Source organism: Larus michahellis, chromosome 4, assembly GCF_964199755.1.
Source record: "Larus michahellis chromosome 4, bLarMic1.1, whole genome shotgun sequence".
Lineage (NCBI taxonomy): Eukaryota > Metazoa > Chordata > Aves > Charadriiformes > Laridae > Larus > Larus michahellis.
The window spans coordinates 77,989,140-78,010,901 of record NC_133899.1 but is presented as its reverse complement, the minus strand read 5'-3'; the positions used below and the strand labels follow the sequence as shown (position 1 = coordinate 78,010,901).

Below are 21,762 nucleotides of genomic sequence, written 5' to 3'. Positions count from 1 at the left end.
GGAGTTCATTTCTTTAAGAGCCTGTTGAGTTTAAGAGGCACTTTAATATAAAATCATTACAGTAAAAAACATTTCCAAAGTTTCCCAAGTTGTTTTCTATGCTTGCTGAGACCACAAAAACCGGTCACACCTTTCCAACATGGACTGAATCAGCGCTCTGCAATTAAAGCAAAGGGAGAAAAAAAAATAAGTCAAACAGTAAAAAAAGCCAACAACAGAAAGAACAGAGTTTTGGTTTGATTTTAAAGAGAAGTTTGTCAAAAACATGATTGTATTTCAGAAGTAACATCATGACATCACCATGCATGCCTCCTCTAGAAGGGGTAGGCCAGATCAGAGTTCTGCGCAGGACTCTCTAAGACAGATATCTCCTTCAGAGAATCTTCTTCACATACATCTTTAATGTATGATTTCCTGTTTCCTTGTTTTTAATTTTAAAATGTCTATGTTGCACAATACATAGATCTTAAAAAATAGAAAAGCTTTCAGCTGAGTTTAAAATCTGAGGTAAAAGTGTGAAGTATTTTATCTTCTTGTTAACTGAAAAGAAAGTTTAGAGCACCAAGAAGATCCAAAATGAATAGGGAGCATACATGGATCTTCTCGTGTCATCTTACCTTTGCCTTTTCTCAGCAATTCTCAGTATCTCACAGACACCAGTAAATCTCTCAGACAATTCTAGTGTCAAGCCACACTCCTGCAAGAGAGGCAAGGCACGATTTGGGCCAATGGCCTTTGCCAGTAAGAGCGCTACGTTTTCTACAGTGATGCAGTCTGGGCAGCTCGGGCTACCATTGCTGACAACTTTCCCGTTCTGTGGGCCATGGTGGTGGAAAGTGGTGCTGTGATTTTGTGCAAGACGCAGAAGAAACTTCCATTCTTCTATAGTCTCTGGAATGGAACCTAGATGTAAAATGAGTTTGTTGCATTATTTGTAGAACAAAACAAGGATTATTCTAAGACTACTATTTTAAATATATCTGTACTTAGAAGGGAAGCTACCTATTCCGTTTTTCTCTATGAAGATTTAAGAAAATCATGTGTTATCAACCAGCAAATTGTGTACAGAAGTGTACTGCCTTGACTGACTCAGTGTAAAGATTCAGTCGTGAACTACACACAAAGCTTCACAATAGTTCAGTATTTAAGGCTTTGGATTAAGTCAAGAGACAAAGAATTGTTTTGTCCATCTTAGGGCTACTGGGAATTTTCTTCTTAGTTCTGTCACGTGATACAATGCTTTGCTGATTGTAACTGTGTGCACGTGTAGTGGGGGGGAGTTTTGTGCTGTGCAGGGAGGCTAGCTGTTCCTCTATCTACAACACCAAGTTTAGCTCTTACTCCCAGCTGATAAACAACTCTACGTTCTTGAACTTTTAAGCATTTTCTAGCACAACTGATTTCACAAAGCACACTGTGAAGATACAAGAATGTAACACCCATTTATGTCTTTCAAATACACTGCACTACACACAGTTAAGTGCTACCAAAACACTTCAAAAATAAAAGTTCAGCTCAACTTTGGACAACCTGAATGAGTATATAATCAGGGCAGTTCCTATATTACAGAAGTATGTTTACACAGCTTAAGACTCACTAACCATCTTCTCCATTCAACAGGCTCAAATCATCCAAATGAGCAATATTAGTAAAGGCTTCTATTCTTCTATCCAGCTCCAGACAGAGAAAAAGATATCCAGGCCAGAATCTTGAATAAGAGAGTAAAGATTTCCAGGAATCAAATACTCAGTCTAAACTAAAGTCAACAACAATTAAATGCCTATTTAAATATCAGTGAAGACAGAAGGAACAGAACTTCTTGACTGCCAGAAATCACTGCAGAGTGGGGACACAGGGAATACCCCTTAGCCAAAAGGGGTATTTGGTACATTAAACTGGACAGTCAATAATATTCATCCTCAAAACAGGAAAGGACCTGTCCAAGTAAGGAGCAGATGGGTGGTTTTCATTTGTATCTTTTTGGGGTCAGAATACCAACTAACCAAATATCAAGAATTACCAAGTTTTCTTCTTACCCATGTGCTTTACAGATGTCAGCCATCTTCTCTTTTGTAACAAAATCAGCTGGGAGTTTAATCAAAAGCAGAATAAGCTGGCTGTAGCCCCAGGTAAACAAATGCGATCGTGGCCTAGAAGATGAGACATTCAGTTTTAAAGCATTAATCGTTTTCTTCATAATGTTATGTTCTCTCTACGAGAAAGGCAGGTATATGAAAAGAGAAGGAAAAATGAACGAGACACCGTAGTCTCAGTACAGCAGAAGCACTTTTCAGAGTGACCGCTCAATTCTGCAATATGCAAAATGTTCAAAGGATTCAGTGACATCCAAACTGTCTTACAAAATCTAAAGCAAAAGCCTGCAGACCTGTTAAAGCTTTTTACTGCTCTTAGGACCTTGGGTGAACCCTACTGTACCTGGGATTTCCTTCTGCATCCACAGTATTTGTTCTTTGTGGCGCATCATGAGAAACTGCCAAGCACAACCAATCCAGTCGTACAGATTCAGGCTGCAGAAGAGATCTAAGGAGAGATGACCTAGAAAACAAAACAGGAAAAAACCAACCAATTTTAAATATACCAGATATGGCGAAGTAGAGATTGTGTGCAGAAAAAGCCCTCAAAATATGGATGTAAAATTAAATACAGAAAAGCCTGGAATTATTTATGTTTCCAGAAACTGAGGGGACCACAGAAAACCATCAAGTTTGTAGGTAGGGTACCCCCAGCTTTTTTTTTTTAAACCCTGTCTAACCTTGGTATATTGAACTGCGGGCACAGGAACAAAAATAGTCAGCTGCATGGAAAATATTATTTAGAAAAACCCTGTTTAAAGTTAGCATCTAATCTAACAAAAAACCACCACAGTCTGAGAGACCAACTAAAACTGGCAAAATAAATTGGAATCTAATGCTAAGGAACACCAAGCAGATAGATACAGAAACTGTAAAAAAAAAAAAAAAAAAAAAAAAAAAAAAGCCCCCCCAAACCAAAACATCCCCACACAGCTACATGATGAAGAGAGCAGACAAATTAAGTCCTTTTACCTTTTATCCTCTGGCTTTGATTTCACCAGACTATCTAAATATGCTAAAAAGTGAGCTGGATCATTCCTGCAAAGCTGTTTGATATCGGAAGGCAAAATAGAGGGGTGGAACTTGATCAAGGGCCGAAGAGCTGTTTCCCCAAATTTTTCATAAAGCCTGGAGAGAGAGGATAAAAACTGTTTTCAGTACCAAACAGCAAAATTATAATTTTTCCAAGATCTCTTGCAAGTTCAAGATAGTACTGAAAAGTAAGCTCTAAAAGGTTCCCAGAAAGCTTCATGAAGTGTTAAGTGAACCAATTCCTGCTAGCAAGTTAACAACACCGAAGAAGAGAAAGAATGAACTTGCCTACAAACCTTTGAGCGTGCACCAGCAACAGCGGGCTATCATCCCAAGGCCCCAGGTCATGCAGCTGTTTCAGTATTTTCAACATATCTTCATTTTCCATTGCTAAAGCCACTGGGCTGTGACAAGTTAGTTCTGAAATAAATCAGCACAAAAGTTACAAGATATGGGCAAGTTGTTTGTTTTCTTAACACACACAATTGTTGTTAAGCATAAGGACAAAAAAAGTTATCACTACTTTCATGAACTCTATAGTCAACAGTAGTAACAACTGAACAGAGCCTACTTGTTCAATGCATAGAAGTCAACATCATTAATCTGCACTTGCAGCAAATTACAGTTATAGAATGATACAATTAAGGCATGGAATAATACCCTTGATGTATTTTACTACTCTTTAGACTTCTGATGAGGCGGTTTTTCTCTCATGTGGAAAAAGATAGCACACTGCAGGACATATGGAGTATGAATATAATGCAGATCTGCATCAGTTTTCATATATTGCAATTTGCAATATATGAAAATCTATGAAAAAATCTATGAAAATAAAATAAAATTAAATTAAATTAAATTTCAGCTTGGACACAAACCTTGATCCTGATGAAATGCAAGTATTAATCTACAGGTAAAAGTGCCGTCCAACTGAGGACAAACTGGGAATGCATGCATTACTTTCACTCCTAGGGTGCTCAGAATCCAAATAGTGAACAGATTCCCAGAAACCCAAATAACCAGATACCAACCCTCAAAGAAAGATTCTGCTGTTTGACTACTCTCTGTTGGCGCAAAATCAATACTAAGACTTTAATTCACTCTTAAAAGAAATGCATAAAGCAGAAGCTGAATGGAGAGAACAGATGAAGTTCTGTTTTCCAAAATAATCAGGAAGATATTTTGCAATATAATCAGTTAGCTTTGGTTCAATAGGGCTAAAGAGGCATCAAAAAGATCAGAAAGGATTTCTGTGCAAAGAGGAAGTCTGATGCGACCACAAGCCATTCATCTGCATGGAACCATCTATTCCATTCAGTTTTGTTTCACATTAACCACATTTCTCCACAAGTTGAATCTTCTGTTTCCAGTGCAAATACTGAAGTTTTTGCCTTGTTTCTAATAGACATATGATTCTAATTAAGATGCTTTTGCTCTTTGAAGCACATGTATTTGTTTTTAAATAGATCTAGTCTGTCATCACTACAGTGTGATTATAAACCAACAAGCTCCATATAAATTAAAAAGTTCAGAACTGCAAAGTGGGGAAAGGGAAGGAACAGTCTCTCGAAGGAGCTAGCAGTTCTTCATAAGTCAGCCTTCGGGGGAAAAACAACCAACCACAAACCAGAACAAACACTCTTACACCCTAACCACCCCACCCCCCATACTACGCCTGCAGAAGGGAAATTTGCAGACACAAATGGGAATGTCTTCACCAAACAGCCTTACTTTCAGTTTACTAGTAGTAAAATTTGCATTAGTTACCTTTCAATCCTGCGATGTATGTTTCCCATACATTAGGAATGGTTGAATACATGGTTATAATACACTGCTTTAGTCTTTTTAAATCCAAAAGAAAGAAGTAGCTTCGCATAAACCTACAAGCCAAAGTCCATGAAGCTGATAGTGGCAGGCTTCCATCAGAGCTTTCCTCTGCCTCACCATTTCCACAAGAAAATACACGCAGCTCAAAGCACAGTGTTGTCAACTCAACAAGATCTTTCTGAACATCCGGTTCTATGACACATGGAGGAGACACTTGAAAGCAGGAATCCAAAGGTCCCTTCAAATCAGTACTATTTTCACACATGTTTTTGCTTACACAGGTGTCATCAGTATTTTCAGAGCAGTCTTTCAAGATACTCTGTTCTTTGTCTGATGGGTCTCCATCAGTTGGATCCAGTCGTGGGTTTTCCTCCAGGACTTCCCTCTCTTCTTCGACACACACAGTCTTGCTTTTCTTAATAGAGGAAGCATAATGCTCTTTGCTGCCGAACTTTTCTTCTAGATAGATAAGCCATTCCTGTAAAACCCTTCTCATACACTGCGGTTCTAACAAAACCAGGGGATCCTGCAGTTTGGCTCTGTAGCATAAAAAAAGTTTGCTAAGTTGCTTGACAGTTAGATACTACTTCACTTGTGGCATCTTATATGTTGTGTGTAACTCAGTATACTCCTAAACTTGACTTACAGTCAGTTGTTGCTTCAAGTGCAAACACAATTTAGGCTACTTAGGCTGCCTACATTTGATATTAGTACACTCTGAGTGCCTCAAGATTTCTTTCGGAATGGATTTTTGTTTGTTTGGTGGTTTTGTTTTTTTAAACTATGCTTGTAGTTAGGACAAAAGGATAATGCTAGAGTATCTAAATAAGTTTTTAGTGGGTTTTGCTTTGTTTTAAATATGGGAAACAAATCATTAACCAAATGAGATCCCTTCAGATTATGTTAATAGACGTTTACAGCATTACTCCTACATGTACATAATTAATTAAAAAAAAACATAATAATTTTTTTTAAAAAAACCAACCATTTTGCTACCAAAGCCCAATATATCTATACACTAAAAAGTTTCTCTGCTTACATAGCTTCTGCTGTGGCAGCATTGAGATCTCTTAGATAGTCCTCCTCTGGAAGCTGGCAGCTCTGTGGTTCTAACCTAGAAAAACACATTAATTTCAGTCTTATGTTAAGTACTATGCTTAATAATTTAAATGAATATTTCCTCACAAATTTCCTCAAATTTCTGAGGAAACAATAGCAATTCCTTTATTAAAAAAACATAAAGTTTTCATTTCTAAAGAAGGAACAGCTCAACAGACATTATGGATTAATTGGACATGAAAAGCAACCAGTAATACTATTATTTGTGGCCTTCTATAATGGCTTCTACTCCAACTACAGTAGATTTCTGAAGGTCCTGAATAAAAATTCAGTATTGTGCCACTACATTAAAGTTAGTCCAAAATAGTAAGTTAGCAAATCATTGGAATATGAAATAACTTAGCTCTGTTATTAACTGGAAAACCATTAAAAAGTTCAATGTCTTATAGCTACCATTATTTTAAAAAAAGAAAAAAAATCCTTTTAGGGAGATGAAAGTGTTTACTCCCCACTCAGAAAGGACAGGAAGTGAACTGTTGGACTCATGTCCATAACTATAACGAGCATCACAGATCGGCAATTCTCACTGAGTGTATGTAATACGCTACATTCTTGCTTTCAGTTACTACAGCACTGTGGAGACTGCATGCACCACCACCCAGCAGTGTTTATTGCTTAATCAGCTTCTAGGAAAGGAGTCAGGGAGATCCAGTGAAACCCACCAGAATAATCAAAGCAGCTGGAAAAATCTAACACTGAGCTTGCTGTTCTATTTGAAACAGTAGTTTTTAATTTAGGTTGCTATCCTCAGAATCCCCAGCAAATGCAATTGCTAGGAAAACGTAATTTTACACTCACTCTTTCTCTTCCTGGGGAGATGCTACCAGACTAACAGTCAACTCCTGCAGTGGCTCGTCATCCTTTGCTTCTTGCCTCCCTCTAGTATCAGGACTTATATGAAGTGTGCCAATCTTTTCAGTAGTTTTGCGTACAAAGCTGGAAACACTAGGAGTCAGAAGTTCAAAGATTTAGAATTGGAAGTTCAAAACCAAACAAATCAAGAACCTTCTTTCCATTCAAACCATGATTTCAGAAAACTTTATAATCTGAAGAACTCTTGAGAAACGGATGAGAGCAGCAATGACCAACAAGAGCAAAACTCACTAAGAAGCTGTTCAAAATTCGTACTTCAGTCATGGTCCATACTTGCAGCACAGAATAAAAACCTGAAGTATTTAAGACTTGGGTTTTTTGCTGCTGGAGAAACAGGATCACATGCTAACATTAGCACTTAGATTTTAGCATATATTTGTACGCAAATAAATGTGGATTGGCTACATTGCATTTTAAAGCTTATAAACAGAAAGCATCATTAGGAAATTATGTCCCTCTTGGTGGTAAGAAACAGTTGTTCAATACTCCAAATTAATTCTTCAGATTATAAAGCTCACTAAAAATGTCCTTTTCACATCAACAGTCCCTGTCCCTTCAGATATTTTATTAAAAAGACAGCCCAGTGAACATACCAAAACCCAATTATTTCTACCACTGCCATGAAGACAACTAGGTCATCAAGAGTTGAACAAGAAAATCACCTCCTTGCTTTCTGGCCAAGAACTAGTTTAAGAGCATCAAGAAAAAAAGCAACCCTTTTACTTGCTTGCCAGAGAATATGGCATCTTTTACTACACTGAGGTATACCAAAAGTTGAAGGTTGTTGCAGAAGAGAGAAAGGACAATTGGACTTTAACATACAGGAGGATTAAAGGTAAACTTTTAAAAATTAACTGTAAATATGATAGTATTTTATTTTATTATAAATTGAATATAGTGAATATTTGAAAATTTAGTTGTCGTTATTAGTAGAAATGTCCTAAAATGTGCTTACGGTTTAGAAAGAATTCAAAACATTGCATGTACTTCTGAAGGTTGTTCTGAGATCCTCACATGATTGACATCAGCTACAATTTTTAGTTGCAGGGCATAATTCACATACCTAAGTGATCAAGGGAGGGCTACACAATTTTTCAGACCATTATTATGGGTGACCAATATTTTAGCTAAGAAACTAACAAACACCTTCTTTTTCAAATTATTAAGTTATGTATTTAAGACTATTTCCTTTATATTTGTGTGTCCCCTCCCACCCACCATTTTTTAAAAGCAGGTTTCGAAGTAGCAATTTGGTTTCTGCATAAAACAGACAGTACTATATTCACTTGCACCAGGTATAAGGTACCATTATTCCATAAACACTTGGGGAATTGATTAGATTCACTGAAAGGTGTGGGGGGGAGATGACAGACCACATGGTATACTTTGCAAGCGTGTTTTAGCAATATCTAACATGCTTTGAACATTTTAATGTTTGTCTCTAAGCAACACAGGAAGCCCTCACTCATTCTTCAGAAATCTAAGTACCAGAAAAGCAAAATCCCCAAACAATATTCAATAAGTTTGCTTTGAATACAAACCACAACCACGGTTTACAGGGTAATGTTAAAAATTCTTAGACATTTAAACATTCTTAGCCATTTAAAAACTGAGGTTAAAATCTTGGCCCCACTGAAGTTAACAGCAGCTCTTCATATCCTCATTAGAGTCAAGATGGAATCTTTAAATTGTCCAGCAAACTTGACTGCATCTCCACTGTTTCAGTTCAGATGTTACATTTTTGCAGAACAGAGTATGAACTAAACCAGACAATGCTACAAATTCAGAGGACAGAAAAGGGAAAGATGTAATGGATGAGTGAACCTGCTGCAAGTTTTACCTTTCTTTGACAGCTTGGAGAGAGACGAGAGGAGATGGGGAACGAAATGACAAAGGAATACTGAATGGGAGAAATGTCTCATTCCGGTCAGCCTCAACCGTCACAGATGCATGAGATACATTGTCTAACAAATGGAATTGAAATAAAGAGTCATGAAACATTGGCCTGGCAAAAATGGAACAGTGAAAAAACTGCAAGTCACTAATTCATTAATGGATAACCTGCATGGGATATTTCCATACTTAATATTCAAGAACGTGGGGAGCCAGAAAAGTGCTATTTAGTTTCAAGGGCCATTTATTAATGACTTTGAACCCGGTAGGTCTGCTTTGCTAATAGTCTTTTGGCTCTATAACAAGGCCAATGATGATCAGTCTCTTCCATAAGGAGAAACCATAAGGATTCCATGATCAACAACTCTATGAAAACTATGTTCTAAAAGGAGCCTTACAGTCCATTTAGGGGACAAAATTTTGATTTAATCGACTGACAGTTACTTAAGCATCTAGAATTAAGTATTGTGGCATACATCTATTCGCATCATATGATTTCCTAAAACCTAAATCACATATGAACATACAGAGACGCATAAGCCATGGTTAAGGTACAAATCACCCTTCTATTTGAACCAACTTCAAAATATAATTGAACCCATGGCTCTCTGGCTTTTGATAAGAATCACAGGAAATATAGACTCACTGACTATTTCCTTTTCACTTTCATATCTCTAACAGTACCTACAATGTGTTTGATTAATCATTTCCGGGTACAAACACACACTGGATCTTTAAGTGACGCAAACGAGAAAAAAAGGATGCTTTTAAGTTAGGATGACACTGCATTTTGCAAGCCAGCACTGTCTACACTGTTGAGAGGAAAAGATGCCATGCTGTTACAGAAATTCTACCATCAGTATCCATAATCTCTCTAGATAGTGCCTAAAGGTCACAACTGATTTTACGATTGCTTGTAAATAAGGCTGCTTTTGTTCATTAGGCAGATTAGAAACCTAAAAACTTATGACATCTTACGTAAATGTGAGCAGGGAAACATTAAGTCCATTTCTCTTCAATACCACATTAAGTACACATGCTTCAAGAAGCATCTAGAACTTTTCTACTTTGAAATAATTAGAAAATTTGTTATCTCTTGTTGAACCAATCCAACTTTTCTATCTTCTGACATTCAAAAACTACGTCCCTTCATTTTAGAGTTTTAATATTGGAAAAGATACACTTCCTTTCAAGTTTTGTCACCTGTTGTTTTTATAGTGATGTAGGTAAAGAGGTAAACGTTAAGTGCTACAAACCACTTGTAGCTTTGTCAGCAGGATAACACTACGGACAAGTAGGGGAGTAAATACTAATTCCTATCCTCTCCCTCCCCATCGTGGTTTTCCCTCCAACACAGCGCCCAAATCCTCTCCATCCTCAACTGGCACCTACTCTCTGCAAAAGCTGTAGAGCAGCTTTTTTATTGGAAAGCCCCTCTACCATACCTGGAACTAAACCAGCTCCTCATCATCCCAGGTTTTGCATCCCTTCCCAGTCCCAACCAGAGCAAAGAACAAGACCCATTATTGTCTCATTCTAGCTTTCACCCAGTGACAGGTATTTTTCAGGAAATACAAAAAGCTCCCCAGATGGTCTAAATGTTAGCTAATAACAATTCTATCATCCCTGTGCTAATGCATACACATGTAAGAGATGATTCCCTTTACAAACATAACCCTGCAAGAAAGTTAAGAACACTAATCATAAGCCTGCTGTTTTCCCTGAAGAAATATAAAACCAGAGCCAAGATTAAGTTAGGATTCTTTCCTGGAACTATTATTACCGGAAGGACAGCGTCAGCAAACAAATCTCATTTGAAGTTCAATTAACAATGGCATAGTTAGCTGAGAGAATCTCAGCATTAATGCCGAATTGCACAGAAGTTTGAGAAAAATTGTGTGGAAATTTGAGTGAAGTCCTAGCTTGGTAAAAGCCCTCTGGACTTTTTGTTTTGTTTCTGTGTTGAGTTTGTTTTTAAGCTTGGATTTCTGTGGAGCCAGCCTTTCACCCCAATGTTCAAGGAGTTTGACTGGAAGGTGGGGTGACTGTGTTCCCATTGATCAAATGGGAGGATTTATAAATGGATAACTTGATAGTGGAAAATAAGAGCACAGAGCCAATCCAATCAAATTCTTGAATAATAAATTAAAATTGCATCTGAATAACATATTTTCATTAAGAAATTACCCCAGGGTTGGCCTCAAATTTTCAGTATGTCTGGAGATATTGGCACAGAGCCAACCCAATCAAATTCTTGAAGAATAAATAAAAATTGCATCTGAATAATATATTTTCATTAAGAAATATTACCAAGTTCCACTTGCTCGTCTTCCTGGTGAGCAGGAAATTCTTTAAGTCTCTCATCTTCCGAGAATGTTTGACTGTGGAGAGAACATGAATCTTCATCTGACTGACTGCCTCTTCGACTGATAACACGATATATTCCAGAGTCCAAGATACTGAAGCTTTCCTGTCAGACAAGGGAGAGGAGCTAGATGTTGTGCTAGTTGTACTTCCTTGTTAAACTTCCTGCAATGAACTCAACCAACCATACCCACACAAATAACCTCAGAGCACTTCATAATTCACTGTCTGGGAAAGTGCTATACAACAGCACATTTTTGACACATCCAGAATGGAAAAGTAACACACAAACAATCTCTGCTTTAGTCCTGCATCTGAGACTGTCACTTCACCCCTTTGTACCTGTGTACCCAAGAGTCCGTATTCTTTTTCCTGGTTAACCATACCCAGCTAGCACAATTATGGACCCTGCAAAACTCTTTAGTACCAGGACACCCGTACACTCTTTTGCTCATGGTAAGTCTATGTAGTTTATTTTCCCAACTGCTAATGAAAAAGAAAAAACAAAGCTTGTCTACCACATCAAGAAGGAATTTAGATTACTTTGGTTTTTAAACACTGTTAAGAGTGAAAGCAGCAACTAATATCATGTTAACTATGAAATACTTCCCCTTTCTTGAAAAGCTGCTGGGAAGCCAAGCCAACGCCAAGCAGTTTTATGGGTAAAAGAGTACAAGAAACATGCTTTGATTTTTTTTTTACTTGGAGCTTTCTGCTTAAGCTTCATAGAAGTGAGACAACTTTTTAAATACAGCTAGGATAGTTCTGAGCATTTGAACATTCGGTTTTCACCACATAAAACTACAGTTACAATCAAGATGACGTCTACTGAAACATGCTAAGACACTAAACTCAGCTGTGGAGAAAGTCTTCTTTGTATCAATCTTTGCCCACATCTCAACCATTAGCAGTAAAATAATATGGAAAAAAGACAGAGGTCTAAGAGCTTAAAGAATGCCAGCAGTAGTATCTCATACCTCTGTACGCCACCTGATTTTAGAAAGTAGCATTATCAGCTATAGCAGACATGCTAAAAATGAAACCCCTCATCTTCAAAGTGAGCAATGAGGTGATTTTAAGCTGTAACGACAAAATTTGCAGGTAACATTTTTGGCATTACCAATACACTTACATGAGATGAAATACTGCTCCTTCTACTGCTGCATGCAGAATCTAGAGGTTCCAACTTTGAAATTAGTTCTTCCATCTGCGTAATGAGATCTTGTTGGGTTGAGGCATCCAGCTGAGACTTCAAGTGCTCCAGCTTGTCTAGAGGCAAATTTTTTCTTGCCTAAAAGTACACAGGGAAACAGAAACATTATTATTTCTAATGCACATGTGAAAAGCAAAAGGTACCATATATGCAGGCTAATTTTCATCCTAAAAGTATAATGTTTAGAAGACTTTTTAAAAACCCCAAGAATATGAATCTCAGAAACCTATGGAATGTAATGGAAGAGAGGGACAGGAATGAGAGTGAAGTTGCATTGCACATTTACAAAGAGGTATTTACTTACTCTGCAAGAAATTATTGAATTTTGGAAGAGACAACAGACTCTGGCAGCAAGTGTCCAGAACCCTCTTCTTATCAGACGCTCTATGCAGCGGTCTACCAGCAGAAGGGAGAGGTGCACCACTTTTCCGTTCGTATGCAGACAGAACAACTCACTTTTGTAAACCGCAACATCCTGAATATCTGCAAAATCAGATGCACAGAAATATCTAAAGGACTAAAATAATTAGAAAACATTCCTTTCTGTTCCTGAAAGAAGATGAAAACATATTTCCCATCTGCCTGCAAACGCCTGATACACTGTAGTGCAAGTGGCACGGGGAAAACAAACACTGAAGAGTGCTATGCTAACATCTAAAAACTATAAAACACAGTAAAGTATCAAAACTTTACAGAGCTGCACTTCTAGAAAGCATTCAAAAAGTACACTAAAGTTACTGAAAGTTTCCTTTTCCTCTGAAAGGGGGGGGGATGAAAAACTGAAGACTGATAAAGATGAGAAATACCTGTTAGCTTTGAAACAGAAGGAAAACGTTTGCTAGTAGAAAACCACTTTGACCTTTCAGCAGTTTTCAAATTAGTTATGCTATATGCAAACACTCCATGACAAAGGCAATGGAAACTTAACACCAAAAGGGGAGTAGAGAAGGGGAAGGAAAAGACTGACTGACAATGACTAACTGTTCTAGGACTGTGCCTAAAAACATACACTCAAAGCAGTTTATGAGGCCTCACTCATCTGCCAAATAAATACGTTTCCTGGCTCCAAATTAGACAGGTGATAGAAAAAACAGCTTTAAGCTGCCAGATTATGCTTCACAGGACACCTGACAATAAATTTCAATAAACAGAAATGAGGAAAAGATACTGCAGGCTTTACCTCACTCATACTGCAGGTTATTACTTCTCACTACTTGATTAGTGCATTTTAAGATTCACTCTACCCCATGTTTTGTTTCTCAAGCAAGTTTTCAGAACTGTGGAGGGAGGGGTTGGCTGGAAGAGGTCGGGAGAGGGTTAATATTCAAGGATATGCCTGACAGATGACAAGGAAAACCAGTTTTCTGATCAATGTTCTGCAGTCCAGCTGCAGAAATTAAGCTTGAAAAGGCTCCATGTTTGCCAAGGACTTCAAGAGTGACAAACGTAACAGACAACATTATAAAGCAAGGATTCTTAGTTTACCTTTTACTTCACTCCAGAGCAAGACTTGAACACTTTGGGGCAGAAAAATATAAATGCCTCTTTCTGTCCAGGTCATCACACAGTGCTCACTGCAAGCAGAGCAGACATTAAGGGTGCAACAGTAAATTGTGGTTGCCACTGTAAAATATGCAGGGGCGGCATTGGCTTAAGTACAGCAAGTGAGAAGTTACTTGTTTAGCATGATACTTGGGAAATTTTTATGCAAAAAGATGAAGTTGATAATATAAATTAGGAGAATATACAACTTTTTTATTTTTAAGTCTACTTTATCTACAGGAAGTTATGCTGACAAATACTCACGCCAAATACAGTAGCTTGGGGAAAGATAAAGATTGCGGAGAGCAGCTGGAACTAGTATAATGAGGATCCAGCCTGTAAAGTAAAATTAGTATCCATTACAATTACAACAGTATCACTTCCTTAATATAATATTCTTAACCCTGAAAGTACAAGGCTGGTTTACATAAACATAGTTTAATGACAGCAGCATTCATTGCAGTAGTCACACAGACATGCCTGCAGAATCAAGGCTTTGGCATTTCTGATAACTCAGATACCGGTTTTCATTATTAGAGGAGAACATATTAAGATGACAGCTAGGATTAATGCTTAACTGCACCAGGGGGTTATTTAATCTTCTCAGTATTAAGGCAGTTCTTTTCAGTTACTCTAGAAGCCCCAGCAAGTTTATCACTGACAGCACTCATGCTTCTACCTGAGAGTAACAACAGGAAGAGGTGGTGATGAGAGCAGCTGCTTGAACTGATGTGTGCTTTGTACTTCCCCGTCAAAGTTCACCTCCCACATCCTTGAGCCAGGTCGAGCACAATATATTAATGGCTGCTGATTCACACTGTTTTTTCCAACAGGGAAGAAACATGCTCCAAATTCTCCATCTCTCTCTTTGTTACCAATTTTCCAGAACTTCTCTCTAATGGAAAAAATGTACTTGTTAAGGCAGCATTAATAAAGGCTTTAATTAATTTTACATTGTTCTTGAAAAATAATACTAAATCCTAGTTGTTGAATTGGTTTTGGTGCTTAAAAAAAAAAGTCTGTTACTGCTAATATAAAGCCTGCATAAAGTTTACAAAAGACAGGGTGCAGAAATATTTATTAGTTTAAATAAATGGTCAGATCATGAAGGGTTTTTTTTCCAGCAGAACCAGTTGGTCAACCTGGTGATAGGAAGGTGATGGTGCAAATGATCCCAGAAACCATTTCCAACCACATGAAAGCTAAGGTGGTGATTATGAATAGTCATCATGGCTTTACGAAGGGGAAATCAAGTTTATAGCCCTCTACAACAGAATGACTGGCTTGACAGAGGAGAGGAGAGCAGTGTATGTTGTTTATCTTGCTTCAGTAAGGCTTCTGACACTGCCCCCCCCTAACATCTTCAAAGACAAACTGAGGAAGCATGGGCTACATAAACAGACATGGAGAAATGTCCAAGTCCTGCACTGGGGGAAGAATAACCCCAGGCACCAGGACAGGGCAACTGGCTGGAAAGAAGCTTTGTAGAGAAGGGACTGGGGGTCCTGGTGAACAAGCTCACCATGAGCCAGCAATGTGCCCTTTTGGCAAAGGCCAAAAGCCTCCTGGGCTGCATTAGGAAGAGTGTTGCCAGCAGGTCAAGGGAGGTGATCCTTCCCCTCTTCTCAGCACTGGTGAGACATCTGGAGTGCTGGGTCCGGTTCCAGGCTCCCCAGTACAAGAGATACAGACATACTGGAGCAAGTCCAGTGACAGGCCACAAAGATGATAAAAGGATTGCTGTTTTATAAGAAGAGGCTGAAAGAGTTGGGCTGGTCAGCCTGGAACAGAGAAGGCTCAGGGGTGGAACTCATCTGATCTGACAGGTATAAATACCTGATGAGGGAGTAAAGACAGAGTCAGACTACTCTCAGTGGTGCCCAGCAAAAGCACAAAAGGCAATGGACACAAATGGAAATACAGGAAGTTCCATTTCAACATAAGAAAAAGCTCTGTTATTGCAAAGGTTATGAACCACTGGAAAAGGTCGCCCAGAGAGCTTGCGGAGTCTCCATCCTTGGAGATGTTAAAAATCTAACTGGACACAGTCCCACACAATCTACTCTACCCGACTCTGCTTTGAGCAGGAAAATAGGACTAGATGATCTCCAGGAGTCATTTCAGAAACTGTGTGACTTCATAAAGTCCAATATTTTACAAATAAAACATAACTTGCCTCTCAGTATCACACAAATAAGTGCGTGTAAGTGAAGATATGAGCAGTCTTCCATCCAAATAATCAAGCTGAACAACCCGAGAATCTACGGTGGTTATAATCTGAACAGGAAACATCACAAAAGTAGCAGCAGCCTACAGTTAAAAAGAAAAGAAAAAAGAAAACATACAGGGCCTCAGTTCAAAGTAAGGACTAGTTCATTAAGTTAAAATCATAAAATTCAGAAAAGACTCATGTATGCTACAAATACATGGCATAAGAAAGCAGTTCCTTCTCACTCGCAAAACAAGGCTTCAACGCTCAGAGGCATAAAAATCTAAATCCTCCTTTTCCCAAAACCATTACTGAAGGTTTTAAGGGAAAAAAAAATGCCTGTAGCATCCTGCCATTTTTTTTTTTTTACAGAGAGTGTGTTTTTGTAACATTTAGAGGTTTTTTTTTATTCTTCTTGTTGTAAGTTTTGTGCTTTTGTCAATTCTCCCCCATGGGTACTTTCAGTCACTGGTTTTATGGAGACAGACCTGAGGGATTACTTGATACTAAAAAAAACTTCCATCGAATTTAGGTGGTTTACATAAACTCACTTTCTCGATCATCCTGCAGACCATTACCCAAATACTATTTATTATACAAGTGTCTCAGTTTGCACTGGTGCCAGAACAAAGTCATAGACAAACTTCTTACTCCTAAGAAACTACTGGGAACTACACTTAAATTTTCTAGCAGATGGTCACCACTTTTGACAGCTTCAACATGTTTTTCTTTGCTAGGAATGTGTCAATTCCCTACTTCAACAAAGTGCATTATGTGAGAAATTAAAAAATGAATGAGCAGACATGTATTCCATGGGCCTTGCCCTTCTCTCCTCTCCTTCTCCCTCTCTTTCCACAGTTGAATTTTTTGGTCTTTCTTTAAAGGCAATAGTCTTGCTAGTTTTAAGTCAATTTTCCATCAAAATCTTTTGAGGGGGCTAGAAAGGACCTGGAGGAACACACCTATTTCCAGGTTGTGCTCCTTCTTACAGGTTAAAAGCAGAAGGAAATGATCTAGTAATGGTAGAACATAAAGAACACTCAAGGGCTAGAAATCAGGCTGGTATCATTAATTTTTGTGCCCTTTGCACAAAATGTAATGTATGTAAGCTACATGTCCACCTACCATTTATTTTAACTAATCCACATCTTTTAAGAGTAAGAACATCCAGACAGAGCCAAGCAAAGTCAGAGTCTGGGATTGCCCTTCCTCAGAACAACAGCTGACCTAAGGACTAAAACACAGAGCTGAACCTGTAGCTGCAGCCTAAGGAATCCAGCAGGCTCAGAAACAGCAAGACTCTGGGCTTGAATACTTGTAAATTCCAAGAGGAATAAGCTTGGCGAGTTTTTAATTCTGTACATTTGAAAGCATTTCTATGTTGCATTACTAAAATAGCTAAAAGAGGGTGTGGGGGAAGTTCACGAGTTACAATTTCTACTGTTGTCTCAAGAGACTGGTTCTTCATCCCAACAGTCAAAGCTGCCAGAATTTCATCAGCTGGCAAGTTCCCTCTGTTCTACTTTACCAAAATAAGAAAAAGATTCCACACATCCCTGTGAACCTCTTCATCTCAAACAAAGTATGCATCATTTTACCTTCCCTTGTTTCGATGTGTTAATCTTGATGGCTGATACTTTTCCCACGTGATCTCCCACAAAAACACGAAGGGCAGCTGTATCCCAACATAGAGCTGTCACTTTTCTGCCCTTATGCTCTGAGGAAACATAAATCCGTTCTGGCTTCCCACGGCGTTCCTGATTTAGCTCCCAGACTACTACAAGACCTTGGCTACAACAATTAAAAAAGAAAATACAATTTAAGAATAAGTCTTTTAATGTTTTATCATTGATAAAGGTGCATTATTCCAAAGAAACAGAAAATCTACGCAAAGTAGTACATCTCAGAACTGCCTATGCTTGAGGTTGCACGTTTTCAGGAAGCGTCACATTCTTAATTCTGAAGAAAAGTAAGCGTCCTTCCTTGCACTACGATGTATCAGCAGCTTTGGAAGGCTACTCTCACATTTACTGGAATTGCCAGTGAGGATACGGAAAAATAAGCATTTAAATGGATTTTGAACAATGTAAGTGGTATTAACCACCAATCTTACTCTACCAAGTTAATGAAGATATTTCTTTTGATGCTGAAAGGTTTCAGGGAGACATCTGTCATCATAACTTCACATGCACTAGCTCTCCCACAGATGTTCTGCTACAGAAATAATACTTACTCTGGAACAATTATTACAGAAAAAAAAAGTTAAGCAAACTGTCTGTGCAGGGAATTATTCTGCAGGGGCCTCTACCAGCTAAATCCCTGACTCCCTCTAAGTTGTCAGTAGATGTCCAAGTCTGAAACTTAGAAGCTACTTAAAAATATTTATCTAGGATTCAGGTTTGTAAGTACATCACTCACCTGGTGGCAACAGCAACGTAGTCTTCATCATGTAAACAACAGGCAACCCGGGAAATGGCACCTTCCTGAAAGCAAGTATAGGAGTAAGCACAGGTAAAGGTGAAAGCTGAAAACACCTGTTGACTTAATAAAAATTTACTTGAAACAATGTCTCTTCCCCAGTCCCATTTTCCCTGGAAATTTTTGTATAGAATTCTTTACCCTTACCTTATGAGCAAGAAAGAGTCTTTGCTTCCAGCCGTCCTTCTGTATAAGGTTTAGTCCTCCTCCTGAACTGCCTAGAGCTAGCCATCTCTTCGACACAGCTATACATGTGCACTGAAGGAATAAAAATCATAATACACAAGATGGCTGCTAGTACATACTAGTAACAGTATCTATTTCCTGCATTAATGTTATTTCTTAAAGGCTTCATTGTCTGCAAGCTGTATATACCACTCCAGAAACACTGGCAGCACAGTTGCCAAAGATATTAAAATAACACTCTCTGCAATTAGAGCTAACAGTAGAAGACAGCAACTGTGTAAGCATGTATTATTTACCCCACAGCTGCATTAAGAAAACACACACACAGATTAACAGGATCCTTTGTCTTCACTACTTCTTCCCCAATAAACTAGCTTGCACGCACCCAAAGTACAAAGATAAAACAAGAAGAATCCTGTGGGTTAATCAGATAATAAACCAAATAAGATCACTATTTAATTAAAAAAAAAAAAAAAGATAAGGAAAAACACCACCAAACACCACAAACTCACCTTCAGACGGCTAGAATCCAGCCTGAGCGCAGAAAGCAACGGATCCAAACATTCAAACTCTGCCAACACATGGTTGTAAGAGTCTGGAATTATTGGCACAGAGGCCATTGATGTACCAGACTAGCACTACTCATTCATGGGTGCATTACAACTTCAGCTTTTAGCTGCACCTGCCAAAAATAAAGAAAGTTCTTGATTAGTTCACCTTTTTAGTATTACGTCTGTTTTTCTGTGTTTAAAGAAACACAGAACGCCTTCCTGTTCAAAGAGCATCAGGTTTCAGTTTGCCAAAAAGGCACAAGGGCTGCAAAATTAGACCCTTACTTCATTTATGAGAAGTTTTTGTTGAAGTTCATTCCAGAAAACTTAACCTGCCAGATACCAAGCTTGGAAATATTTAAATTGTAGCTCTAACATATATTTACATCCACCTGTGAAACAAGTTCTGTCTACCTATGGAAAAAGCCTTGGTTTATGGTAAAATGCACTTCCCTCCACAACAGGCACCCTTAATTTTAAACTAATTTACACAAAGAAAGCATTTAGCATTGGCATCTTCTACCTACATCATCTTCTTCCCCAAAACTAAATTTAAGGAGTATTAACCTCAACTGATACCAAATTTAGAATTACCTGCATTCGTGCATTTTTCATACAACTATACATAATTACGTATAAACTATCCTACCACAGTACCTCCTTTGATAGATAACAGAGTGAAAACCAAGAATTAAATAGTTATTGAAGCTGCAACCTCACGTTTTTCCTAAACAGCACATACTTTAAAAGAATCTCTTGTTGAGGAATTTTCAAAGTTTAGATCTCTGTGTTGCTTAAAAAAAAACTTTTTACGCTTCATACTCAAGCCTTTGAATTTCTAAATAATGTTTAGTATGTAATCCCATAAATTAAACAACCCTCTCCCAGAAATACTATCATGTGAAACTTTACATTTCCTTATAAGAAAAGGGAACACTTACTCTCACCAGGCACTGGGAAAAGGGAAGATACACATTTAGCCAGAGACACTGAAAATTGTTTTTTCAAAAATTCTCAAAAACGTCTTAAAAAGCTTAAATTATGTGATTTGAGAATGGCTCCACTCCACCGATAAAAAGCACAACGTGACTAAGAAAGGACTGTTTTGTTCCGGATTATTCAGTCTAGAACGACACCCCAACGCATGCCTTACACACTCTGTCTGACCTAAGAAATCTGCCAGCCTGAGATCTTAAATCCTGCCATGGGACTCTGCTCTCGGGAACCAGCAATTGCCCCGGCGTCTGACCGGACTCGGAGCACCCGCCGCCCGCTTGCCAGCCCCCAGCTGGAGGGAAGCACCACGAACCCATCTCGCTTCCTCTCAGATAGGTACGCTGAGTAAAGCAAAGTGTCCCACAAGCTCTGAAGAACACCCCAACTCCTCCAGAAACAGCTGTCGGCACAACGCGGGCGGGCAGTGGCCGCCGCCAGCCCAGCCGCTCCCCTCAGACCGAGGCCCCCGAAGGCCGCCGCCGCCCGGGCGGCGCAAGGCCGGCACCAGGGGACGAAGGCTTCCCACTGGCCTCACACCGGCGCTCACAGCCCAGCACCACCGCTGCGAGACCGACGGCTGCAAGAGCAAAAGCTGCCGCCGGCGGGGATCTAGGCCACGGGACCGCGGCAACTCCACGGGACCGCGCCGGCCTCGCCTCGCCTCGCCTGGCCTCGCCTCGCCTCGCCTCGCCTCGCCTCGCCTCGCCTCGCCTCCCCTCCCGCAGGTACGCACCATCGGCAGGCACCGAACGCCCCGCCGACAGGTCGCGGCGCAGCCCCCGACCAGCGGAGAAGGCAGCACCCCACCTCAGAGAGACGTACAAACAAGAATCACCACCCTCCCGGCGGCCCAGTCCCCTCACCCGTAGTCCCCAGTCCCAGCTCCCTCACGCCGACGGCCGCCGACCGTCACCGGCACCGCGGCCCGGCCCCGCCCCGCCCCGCCCCGCAGCAGCACAAGCACGTGACCCGCGGGGGGGAGGGGCGGGGCCGCGCGACTGCACCGTGCTGCGTCACGCCGGGCGCGCCCGCGCAGGAGGAAGCTGCGTCACGCGCGCCCGCCCGCCCCTGGGCACGTGACGCTGACGCGCGGCGCCCCCTCCCGCCGCGGGCCGTTGCCGAGGGGAGGAGGCCCCTCCCCCGCAGCGCGGTGGCGGCGGCGCCGCCGACCTGGGAGCGAAGCAGCCGGGGCCGATGGCGGGGGACGAGCGGGGCCTGCGTCCCGCGGGGCCGGGTGACGGCGGGTGACGGGGAGGGCCGGGCGCGGCGGGCCGGGGGCGGGGGGGGCGGCGGCGGCGCTGCTGTTTACCGCCCCGTCACTCCCCCCTCCGCCCGCTACTGTCATGGCGACGGGGGAGGGGCTGTCACGTGAGCGGGGAGGGGGGACGG

General features: G+C 40.1%; 1 protein-coding gene across 3 annotated transcripts; it reads right to left on the bottom strand.

Moving 5' to 3' along the window:
- Positions 1–24: 24 nt before the first annotated feature.
- On the bottom strand, positions 25–21,716 carry HPS5 (HPS5 biogenesis of lysosomal organelles complex 2 subunit 2). 3 transcript variants are annotated; one of them, XM_074585786.1, is made up of 23 exons: positions 21,544–21,716; positions 19,339–19,508; positions 18,788–18,898; positions 18,581–18,645; positions 17,761–17,953; positions 16,130–16,263; positions 14,633–14,848; positions 14,218–14,289; positions 13,897–13,985; positions 12,716–12,894; positions 12,331–12,489; positions 11,145–11,304; positions 8,782–8,905; positions 6,867–7,013; positions 5,989–6,063; positions 4,890–5,488; positions 3,422–3,545; positions 3,066–3,221; positions 2,437–2,556; positions 2,037–2,150; positions 1,602–1,708; positions 618–903; positions 25–157 (listed from the first exon to the last, which is right to left on the bottom strand). In XM_074585786.1, the coding sequence occupies exons 2-23, from the start codon at positions 19,444–19,446 to the stop codon at positions 97–99; spliced, it is 3,399 nt and encodes a 1,132-aa protein (XP_074441887.1). In that variant the 5' UTR covers positions 19,447–19,508; positions 21,544–21,716; the 3' UTR covers positions 25–96. The 3 variants fall into 3 exon arrangements, 2 of the variants coding, with proteins under 2 accessions (XP_074441887.1, XP_074441886.1); XM_074585785.1 differs by lacking the exon at positions 21,544–21,716 and adding an exon at positions 21,237–21,433; XR_012586824.1 differs by lacking the exons at positions 1,602–1,708; positions 21,544–21,716 and adding an exon at positions 21,237–21,399.
- Positions 21,717–21,762: the final 46 nt, after the last annotated feature.

Coding starts and splice junctions, on each gene's coding strand:
- HPS5 (XM_074585786.1), bottom strand. CDS start 19,446: ATGGCCTCTGTGCCAATAATTCCAGACTCTTACAACCATGTGTTGGCA. Junction 12,490..12,715: donor ATTCAATAATTTCTTGCAGA/GTAAGTAAATAC, acceptor GTGTACTTTTAG/GCAAGAAAAAATTTGCCTCT. Junction 904..1,601: donor CCTGTTGAATGGAGAAGATG/GTTAGTGAGTCT, acceptor TTTTACATCTAG/GTTCCATTCCAGAGACTATA.